This window comes from Oncorhynchus mykiss, chromosome 29 (genome assembly GCF_057628025.1).
Source record: "Oncorhynchus mykiss isolate SJ-2025 chromosome 29, ASM5762802v1, whole genome shotgun sequence".
Lineage (NCBI taxonomy): Eukaryota > Metazoa > Chordata > Actinopteri > Salmoniformes > Salmonidae > Oncorhynchus > Oncorhynchus mykiss.
The window spans coordinates 34,033,674-34,045,076 of NC_143050.1; the positions used below are offsets into that span (position 1 = coordinate 34,033,674).

General features: G+C 41.6%; 1 protein-coding gene across 9 annotated transcripts in view; it reads left to right on the forward strand.

The window, feature by feature from the left end:
- Positions 1–9,834, forward strand: part of pisd (phosphatidylserine decarboxylase) — a 45,236-nt gene extending 35,402 nt beyond the window's left edge. For all 9 annotated transcript variants that reach the window (XM_021590716.3, XM_021590720.3, XM_090227074.1 and 6 more), the window contains 4 exons: positions 3,639–3,786; positions 4,043–4,192; positions 6,011–6,171; positions 7,497–9,834. In XM_021590716.3, coding sequence (XP_021446391.2) covers positions 3,639–3,786; positions 4,043–4,192; positions 6,011–6,171; positions 7,497–7,721 — 684 coding nt within the window. In that variant the 3' untranslated portion in view covers positions 7,722–9,834. The remainder of the gene's footprint in view (positions 1–3,638; positions 3,787–4,042; positions 4,193–6,010; positions 6,172–7,496) is intronic.
- The last annotated feature ends 1,569 nt before the right edge of the window (positions 9,835–11,403 follow it).

Below are 11,403 nucleotides of genomic sequence, written 5' to 3' on the forward strand. Positions count from 1 at the left end.
TCTAGAAATGTGTTTATGCAGGTCCTAAGACGAGACAAATACAATTTTAGTTTCAATAGAATAGCATATTTTGAGTGTAATGTTAGGCTACTGGTCTGTTCAACCCATAGCTGTGCAAGGCAAATTAAATCAATAGTTCTTATTTTGTTAATTAAACAGACAAGAGACACACTTTTCCTACTTTCCCCTGCCCTGATCAGTCAACACACAGGGCCTATAGTTTATAGTAAGATTTAATATAATGGAATATAACAGAATAAAATAGAAAATATTTAGAATGTGTGGAACCGCTGTCATAACATTTTATTTCACATTTATTTTTTGCTATAGAAGCATTATCTGCTCTATCCAGGTTAGAAAATGTTCTGCCCTGGATGAACCTCTGTAGGATGATATCAGAGTTTCTTTATTGATCCACGTTGGACGTGATCACACCTTCTCGCACTTTCTTTTTCAAACTCCCAACAGGACTTTTAAATACACTACCGCAATCGTGACTAGGTCGGTTGGTGGAAGTAAAAGTACAGGCTTTGTTACCGGCAGATATATATAAAGAAAATGCGGAAACATTTGGCGGCATTGGTAAAGTTGACTGACAAACGTCTTGGTGTGAAAGGTGGCGTAAAGGTGCCGTATTCACACCCCCTGACTTTCTCCCCAAAAAATGGTATTACAGCCTGAATTTAAAATGGATTGAATTTGTATTTTGTGTTACTGGCCTACACACAATACCCCATAATGTGAAAGTGGAATTAGGTTTTTAGAAATGTTAACAAATTAATAAAAAATGAAACGCTGAATGGTCTTGTCAGTAATATTCAACTCCTTTGTTATGGAAAGTCTAAGTTCAGGAGTAAAAAATGTGCTTAAGTCACAAGTTGCATGGACTCCGTATGTGCAATAAGTATATTTTTTTTAATGATAACCGATATGTGGGGTACAGAGATGAGGTAATCTGTAAGGTCCCTCAGTTGAGCAGTACATTTCAAACACAGATTTGTCTACATGGAGTTTTACAGGGAGTTTTTTCAATGAGGAGGACACCTATTTTGTAGATGGGTAAAAAAATCAACAGACATTCAATATCCCTTTGAGTATGGTGAAGTTATTCATTACACTTTGGATAGTGAATCAATACAACCGGTCACTACAAAGATACAGGCGTCCTTCCTAACTCAGTTGCCGGAGAGGAAGGAAACTGTTTAGGGATTTCACCATGAGGCCAATGGTGGTTTTAAAACAGTTCGTTTAATGGCTATGATAGAAAACTGATGGCTCAACAACGTTGTGGTTACTCCACAATACTAACCTAAATGACCGAGTGTAAACATGCATCCCTTTTGCAATAAGGTACTAAAGTAAAACTGCAAACAATGTAGTAAAGAAATTAACTTCATGTCCTGAATACAAAGCTTTATGTTTGGGGCAAATCCAACACATCACTGAGTACCGCTCTTCATATTTTCAAGTATGGTGGTGGCTGCATCATGTTGTAGGTATGCTTGTCATCGGCAAGGACAAAGCTGTTTGTATTTTTCTAAAAATAAATGGAATAGAGCTAAGCTCAGGCACAATCCTAGAGGAAAACCTGGTTGTCTGTTTTCCAACACACTGGTAGACCCATTCACCTTTCAGCAGGATTATAACCTAAAACACAAGGCCAAATATACAGCTGACGAGATTATCAAGATGACGTTGAAGGTTCCTGAGTGGCCTAGTTACAGTTTTGACTTAAATCGGCTTGAGAATCTATGCCAAGACTTAAATGGCTGTCTCGCAATAATCAACAACCAACTTGACAGAGGTTGAAGAATTTAAAATGTGCTAATATTGTACACTCCATTTGTGCAATGTTTTTAGAGACTTACCCAGAAAGATGCACAGCTTTAATTAATTGCTGCCAAAGGTGATTCTAATATGTTTTGGCACCAGGGTGTGAATACTTATGTAAATGAGATCTCTGTATTTCATTTTCAATACATTTGCGAACATTTCTCAAAACATGTTTCCACTTTGTCATTATAGGGTAGGTGTGTGTGTGTGTGTGTGTGTAGATGAGTGAGAAGCGATATTTAATCCATTTTGAATTCAAGCGGTTATTCAACAAAATGTGAAATAAGTCCAGGGGTATGAGTACTTTCTGAAGGTACTGTATATTCTAGACATAGAGGAAGGTACTGTATATTCTAGACATAGAGGAAGGTACTGTATATTCTAGACATAGAGGAAGGTACTGTATATTCTAGACATAGAGGAAGGTACTGTATATTCTAGACATAGAGGAAGGTACTGTATATTCTAGACATAGAGGAAGGTACTGTATATTCTAGACATAGAGGAAGGTACTGTATATTCTAGACATAGAGGAAGGTACTGTATATTCTAGACATAGAGGAAGGTACTGTATATTCTAGACATAGAGGAAGGTACTGTATATTCTAGACATAGAGGAAGGTACTGTATATTCTAGACATAGAGGAAGGTACTGTATATTCTAGACATAGAGGAAGGTACTGTATATTCTAGACATAGAGGAAGGTACTGTATATTCTAGACATAGAGGAAGGTACTGTATATTCTAGACATAGAGGAAGGTACTGTATATTCTAGACATAGAGGAAGGTACTGTATATTCTAGACATAGAGGAAGGTACTGTATATTCTAGACATAGAGGAAGGTACTGTATATTCTAGACATAGAGGAAGGTACTGTATATTCTAGACATAGAGGAAGGTACTGTATATTCTAGACATAGAGGAAGGTACTGTATATTCTAGACATAGAGGAAGGTACTGTATATTCTAGACATAGAGGAAGGTACTGTATATTCTAGACAGAGGAAGGTACTGTATATTCTAGACATAGAGGAAGGTACTGTATATTCTAGACATAGAGGAAGGTACTGTATATTCTAGACAGAGGAAGGTACTGTATATTCTAGACAGAGGAAGGTACTGTATATTCTAGACAGAGGAAGGTACTGTATATTCTAGACAGAGGAAGGTACTGTATATTCTAGACAGAGGAAGGTACTGTATATTCTAGACATAGGAAGGTACTGTATATTCTAGACATAGAGGAAGGTACTGTATATTCTAGACAGAGGAAGGTACTGTATATTCTAGACAGAGGAAGGTACTGTATATTCTAGACATAGAGGAAGGTACTGTATATTCTAGACATAGAGGAAGGTACTGTATATTCTAGACATAGAGGAAGGTACTGTATATTCTAGACATAGAGGAAGGTACTGTATATTCTAGACATAGAGGAAGGTACTGTATATTCTAGACATAGAGGAAGGTACTGTATATTCTAGACATAGAGGAAGGTACTGTATATTCTAGACATAGAGGAAGGTACTGTATATTCTAGACATAGAGGAAGGTACTGTATATTCTAGACATAGAGGAAGGTACTGTATATTCTAGACATAGAGGAAGGTACTGTATATTCTAGACATAGAGGAAGGTACTGTATATTCTAGACATAGAGGAAGGTACTGTATATTCTAGACATAGAGGAAGGTACTGTATATTCTAGACATAGAGGAAGGTACTGTATATTCTAGACATAGAGGAGTAGATTCCTGGCTTAAGCCGTAAATGTCGGTCTTTTTTTCATTATTTTTTTCCAGATCAGCCCAGCAGACGGGAAGATCCTGCACTTTGGGCGGGTGCGGAACTGTGAGGTGGAGCAAGTCAAAGGTGTCACCTACTCTTTGGAGACCTTCCTGGGACCCCACACCTGGGCTGAGGCCATCAACTGCACCATAAAGCCATCAAGTGAGTACCTCTTCCCTTCACCCCCACCCCGGTCTAATGGGATCTAATACCTAATCCTAATTTAAACCTTCATCCCCTTGAGACTTGTTGATCTGAAAGGGTTGGGTGGGTAAATACAGTATAACTGATGTTGTGGACCTGATATACCCACTAATCATTTTTATACATCCTATCAGAATTAGATACATCTAATCCTGTTTTGTTTAGAGGCTAGGGATTTAGGATTGGTTTGTATAATTATGTGCGGGTTCCCCAGATGAAGAGGACCCCAGCTCATTCCAGGACCTGCTGGTGACTAAAGAGGGGAATGAGCTGTTCCACTGTGTGGTGTACCTGGCTCCAGGAGACTACCACTGCTTCCACTCCCCCACAGACTGGAGGGTGGCCCACAGAAGACACTTCCCTGGTCAGTGCGCTGTTAGGACTGTCCTGCTCATACATTTGACATTGAAATTCCCCTATATAAACACCAGAATTACTCCGCTATGCTAGGACAATCCCAGGACGTTCTGAACACACACATCATAATCAGGGGCGTCATACACCCCAAAACATGTGGAGGCACAAAGTATGTGAGGATGGCTGGGGCTGGTTAATTGGATTATTATTTTTATTTTTTGAAAACCCGAAACGGCTTCCTGCAATCTAGAGCAATAATCATTATGCTTCATTCTATGTTTAAAAATATATATATGTAGGTTTTTCTGCATATCTAATCATACCTCTTGAGCATCCTCCTGACTGGTGGTTATTTTTTAAACTCTTCTCCTACAATTTCCGTGGCCACGCATAAATCTAATTGACATAATAATTTTTAAAAAAACATAAAAATCTGTTTATTTAAAACCTCTAAGGATCTGCCCCTTTTTTTTATTTATTTTTTTTTGCCTTAAATGACACCCAAATCTAACTGCCTGTAGCTCAGGACTTGAAGCAAGGATATGCATATTCTGATACTATTTGAAAGGAAACACTTTGAAGTTTGTGGAAATGTGAAATGAATGTTGGAGAATATAACACATTAGATCTGGTAAAAGATTTTTGTATTTTTTTTTTGTACCATCTTTGAAATGCAAGCGAGGCCATAATGTATTATTCCAGCCCAGGCGCAGTTAGACTTTGGCCACTAAATGACAGCTTTGTATGTGCAAAGTGTAAGACTGATCCAATGAACCATTGCGTATCCGTTCAAAATGTTCTATCAAGACTACATTTTCAAGTTCATAATTGTGCACTCTCCTCAAACAATAGCACTGTATTATTTCACTGTAATAGCTACTGTAAATTGGACAGTGTAGTTAGCTTAAATTCTTGTTAATCTTTCTGTCCTGGGGAATTATTTTTTGTTTCTTACAACCTCATGCATTAGCCTACGTTAGCTCAACCGTCCCGTGGGGGGGACACCGATCCTGTAAAGGTTTTAAGTTGTTTTTTGCATAGGCTGTGTCTCAATCCGCCAATATCGCCCTTCTGCAGATGCGAGCTAGAGTGGTGTTTTGTCAGATCATGAGGCATCCTGAAAATCGGTCTTCTCTAAAAACTTCTGTAGCATCCAAATGGTTTGCCTCATGTGGAAAGATGCGACTCTCATGAGTTGTTTTGTCCTAGGACGCCTCACAAGACCAGGCACTGTTTTTCCACTCCTCCAGTGTTTGTGATGCTGATAGGAGTGGAACCCGGTGTGGTCATCTACTGGAATAAGAGATGCCATTCTGCAAACAACTGTTGTACTGCGCCGTTATTTGCCTCTTTGTGGCCCATCTGTTAGCTGGCACGATTCTTTGCCTTCTCCTTCGACCTCTCATCAACAAGCCGTTTTTGCCCACAGGACTGCCGCTGACAGGATGTTTTGTTTGTCTCACCATTCTCGGTAAACCCTAAACACTGTGTTGCGTGAAAAGCCCAGGAGGCTGGCCATTTCCGAGATACTGGAACCGGTGCGCCTGACACCAACAACCATACCGCCCTGAGTCGCTTAGGTCACTAATTTTGCCTGTTTTATAATGTTCAATCGAACAGTAACTGAATGCCTCGATGCCTGACTGCCTGCTTTATATAGCAAGCCACAGCCACGTGACTCACGGCCTGTAGGCGCGAACCATTTTCGTAAACAGGGTGTACCTACTAAACTGGTGTATAGTGCTGCTTGCAGTGTTTGTATTAGGTTTTGTATCTGTCGGTGTACCTGTGTATGTACTTCCTGCTCCCTCTGTGTCCCTCCCAGGCTCTCTGATGTCAGTGAACCCTGGCGTGGCTCGCTGGATCAAAGAACTGTTCTGCCATAACGAGAGAGTGGTGCTGAGCGGAGAGTGGACGCACGGCTTCTTCTCCCTCACTGCTGTAGGAGCCACCAATGTGGGCTCCATACGCATCTACTTTGACAAGGTTGGTTGGAGAAAAAACCCACTTAAGTTGGATGTTTCACCAGTCTGAACCTGTTCTGGTGCTGTCATAGTATATAACCACTCATTCATCCATTTTGTTCTGGCTGGTGCATAGTGCAGCATCAATGTCTCTCCACGTCATAGTATTTAGGGACCGTGGCATTGTCCATACATGGAGGAGGTTCTGAATGGGAGGATCAAAGTTAGTGTTCCCACTATTGTTCCTTAAACATGTATTTACACCGCAATTCTATACTGTTGACAAGCTGTTCAATTATAGTGTACGTACACATTTTTAAACTGCCGTTCGATGTGTTACTGATGGCGATCTCTTTCTCTGATATTGTGAGGACAGACCAGGGTCACCTGCTTAACCTATTAGGACATAACAGTACATGCAGTACAAAGTCAGCGTGACGAAGCTGAGAGTGGACCAGCCTGACTCGGGGTTTCTGACCCCTTGTCTCTCTGAGCTATGTTACACTTCTTATCACTCCATTAAGCTCCCTCTGCTTCCTGTCTCACTTACCTGTACGTCAGGCCATTTCCCTAAGCTGCTGACACACGCACAAACACACACACTGGTAGTCCTATTTAATCTCCACACTCACTGTGTTCAAACTGACTGATCTCCCATTGATTAGAGAAGAGGCTTAGGATGATGTGGACGTTTTAAAAGCCCACCATCTCTCACTTCCTTACTGTAGGTCAATAGGATCTCGGCTTCGGGGGCAGACAGGCTAATGCGTTTGGTCCTCTGGATCAACGCTCGGCACTGGGCTGCCTCCCTGGGTCAGTCAACAGAGAGCAGACCAATAAGGGGACGTTCTGCTCGCTGGCGCAGCCTGCTGTCTCGTGTTTTCATCTGAAGTAGATGGATACAGGAGTTTCTCCTCACCATGTGACATTGTGACCTGACCAGGAAATACTCCTTTGTTTTTGGGTCCCAGTCATAGGATTCCAGATTCAGTTGTCATGAGATTAGGCCCTACAGTTTTCCTTGTCAATTCAACAGGTGGAAAGGGAGGAAAAAGGAGGCGAGAAAGACGATGGGGAGATGAGTGAGGGGGCCAGCGATACAAGCTGTTTCCACCTGGGCGTAGTCAACACAACGGGAGGATATGACCTCATTCAGCTGCGCTGCTTATCGTCTAATGGGAATTAGTCCAATTCAGCTATTGTCCTCCAATTCCCCATTTTTTTTTGTTTTTTGTCCACATCACATGGATGGACACTGAGTTTATGGGGGGTATAAAGCTATGCTCTATAACCAATATGTGATCATTATTATATATTTACTAAACTGGCCCCACTTTTCCCCCCCAGGAGCTTCGGACCAACAGCCCGCGCTACAGCAAAGGCTCATACAACGACTTCAGCTACTTGTCTAACAACAACCAGGAGGGCGTGAGCATGAGGAAAGGGGAGCACCTGGGAGAGTTCAACCTGGGCTCCACCATCGTCCTGCTCTTCGAGGCTCCGCACGACTTCACCTTCAACCTGAAGGCCGGCCAGAAGATCCGCTACGGAGAACCCCTGGGGACTATGTGAGCCAAGATGGTTGACCCGAGAGACGCTTTCTGGGGGAAACGGACTAAACTATAAGAAACTGATGGACACGCTAACGTGCTTGTACAGATCCAAGTGGACTTGCGTGTGCACACACTCATTCATACACTGACATTCAGTACATGTACTGTACATTGAAATTGAGAGATGTTCAGCTACCATACGATGCACTGACTGACTCACAGCAAAAACTCACAAGCCACCACTCTTGCTTTACTAACAAGGGGGTCTGTTCCATCAACTAGTTTCAAATAACTATTTACTTATTTTGACAATTGATTACGACCAGCAAAAGCAAGATAGTTTACAGCAATTAGTTACTTTTTAGTTCCATAAGAATAACATAGCTTTTAAATTTTATTAGCATCTTTTATTTTAATACATTTTACCCATATTGCCTTTTGTCAGGGGTCTCCTCGTCAATGGGGAGTTCCTCTGAGGTTTCAGACACGAGCAGCACTAGCCTGATTTTAAACATCTGCTTAGTGCCGTGTAGCCCAACTCCCTTTGTCTGTTGGCCATACGTCACAAACAGATCTGGGACTAGGCTAGCGAGCAGCAAGACACATCCACACACACACAGGTAACCCCTGTCACACTAAGCCACTATCATGTGGGCAGGCTTCCCTATATAGTATACACACCACGAAGAATGAATGTACCAGAGACTATATACAGAGCTACCCTCCTTCTCTTTCCCTCCCTCCTTCACTCTGATACTGAACGCCTTCCTCCTCTCCTTCTGTCTCTCATACACTCTCCGTCCGCGCTGCTGGCTCTCCCTCTTCTGTCATCCCCAGAGAAGGTGCTTGTGTTGGGGTGATTATGTGGACCCATCCCCTTTCCTGTCATGTAGGTAAAGACTGGCACGATTCCTCCCAGTCAAATGTGTCTGGGTTGTATTAATTAGGCACCTGCAGGAAGTAAACTGTCTGAAACCAGCCAGGAGTACCTGGACTTGGTCCAATAGGAACCTCTTATTTTCAGTGTGATGAAGAGAAAAAAAATGTTTGCTATGGTGTGCCCTAATGAAAACTTCCCTGTTGTATTAAGCCCATGGTGTACGATCTCTGCCATCACAGCCATGCATTATTCATCATCATTAGAGGTAGCTAGTAGCGCTGCCTGCTGCCAATTATTTCTCCTGTAACCCTAACCGTAAATGACTGCTAAAAGGGGTATGTCACATTTTAGAGTAGACATTAACATGTGATGGTGATTTCTGTGAAGATTTACGATGACGTGTGTTAATCTAACCCAATTCATCAATGGACTAAATCCTGATGTATTCCTCTGAATGGAGCCATTTGAACTCTATGCTGATATACAGCCTTCTGACCATCATTACAAAACAAACCCATGCCGAAGTGCAGCACTGGTGGTAGGATCATGGGAGAGAATGTGCAAGCTGGTACTGGTAACTATTACTTTTTGTCTTCTGTTCAGTTGAATTGGAATAAGTTGTTAAACTGGAAGTTATCTGCCAGTGATAATATTCAAATAAGTTGGGCTAAACCTTTTTTTAAGACTAAAACTTATGCTGATGTCGATACTAACGATTGTGACACCCTTCAGATACCCAGGGCTGAGCTATTTAAAGCTATCTTTTTCCTGTGTTTGTTTTAGATTTTCTAGTAGTGCCAAAAATACTAAGTTTTTTGGGGGTTGTTTTTCGATGTATTCACACACACACAAAAATTGCTTTGAACAAATGTAGACTTCCTGGTGCTTTTTGTGTTTCTGCTGCTGAACTATTACTCTGTTTGTAAGGGGGGTCGCGGCCTCTTCTGACTCTGACCCTTCGGTCAAGGAATTCTGACATCTAGCGTACGCCGAGCGGTGGTCACAGACGTGATGGACCGGGGAGATGCCGGTGACAAACCCCTTGGCTACGTCGTCGTTCCACAAATAGTGTTGCATACAGAAACTAAACGCCAGGGTCACTGCCTGCTGCACACTTGTTTTTATATGTACATTGTAATATACTTGAATCATGTGACTCATTCAACACTGCATAGACTTTAATCTCACATTGTTTTTTTTAGATGCAGGAAAACATGTCTAATAAATTTTGCCGTATTCTTAAAAAAAAAAATGTTTGTGTGAGAAGAAAATATGTACTTCACACATTATAGGATTGGTGTTGATCTCTGGAGCTAACCCCTGCTCAATTGTAATGTTAGAGGAGTGATTTGATTGGAGCACAAGGGAAAATGTCCCAAAGGACATATTGGTTCATGGGAGCAATGGTCTGCTATGTAAATTACCTTGAGATAGAAGTTACCCTAAACCACAGATTTAGGATCAAATTCGCCTATCCTAATGTTGATGGATATTTTTCCAATATTCACTCAATGCACTCTGGGTTTTTACAAAGTGCAAGATGAGCCATTCCATCAGATTGCGTTACTGGACTACTTGATACTTACAGTTTGGAAGCTAATTGATTGCATTTACCTAAAATGTGAGACACATAATAATTGTAATAAGATACTGTTAACATGTAAATAATATTGGTAAAATAATAAATAGCAGAGTAACTGCAGATTAAGTGATTTAATTGAAAGTTGTACACCCCAGTGAAGGCTACTTCCCCGTTAAGGCTACAAAGTCAATTCTAGCGCTACGATATGATTCTTACCCAATGTTTACTTCTCACACTATTCAAACCCCACAATTGAATAAACTGCCTAGGACACTCTTAGCCTATAGATCACATATTGCAAACAAATAATCTGAATTAAAAACACTTTAATTTCTGTGCGTCAATTTACTAATCAATTTCCCAAAACGGCACACGTTTTTTCCGCGTCCTGCATATCTTCTCTCTTGTGGCACCAATTTGAGGGTTTATGTCAAGGGAAACGGTGTTGCAGTAGTCTAGTGTATGGTGTGGGAATAAGGACAAGAACATTGGGCGCTTTGTTCACATTGCGCTAATAAAGGGAACCAGACTCCCGATCACCTCAAGATGGTCTCAGTTCGATTCACTTCGGGTGCTCTTTTGAAGGGGTCCGAGTTCCTTTGGAGTGGTCACACACACTGCACGAAAAAGTTCACAAACGTGCCAAAAGTAACCAAGTGTAAAAACACCCGGTTCAAGTCCTTCAAATGAGTGGCTTCGTCTATTTTCAGCCACACATAATGAGCACACAGCCATGCAATTTCCATAGACAAACATTGGCAGTAGAATGGCCCTACTGAATGGCTCCAGTGACTTTCAACATTGCACCGTCATAGGATCGCACCTTTCCAACAAGTCTGTTCTTCAAATTTCTGCCCTGCTAGAGCTGCCCCGGTCAACTGCAAGGGCTGTTATTGTGAAGTGGAAACATCTAGGAGCAACAACTGCTCAGTTGTGAAGTGGTAGGCCACACAAGCTCACAGAACAGGAACGCAAAGTGCTGTAGCACGTAAATCAAATGTATTTATATAGCCCTTCGTACATCAGCTGATATCTCAAAGTGCTGTACAGAAACCCAGCCTAAAACCCCAAACAGCAAGCAATGCAGGTGTAGAAGCACGGTGGCTAGGAAAAACTCCCTAGAAAGGCCAAAACCTAGGAAGAAACCTAGAGAGGAACCAGGCTATGTGTGGTGGCCAGTCCTCTTCTGGCTGTGCCGGGTAGAGATTATAACAGAACATGGCCAAGATGTTCAAATGT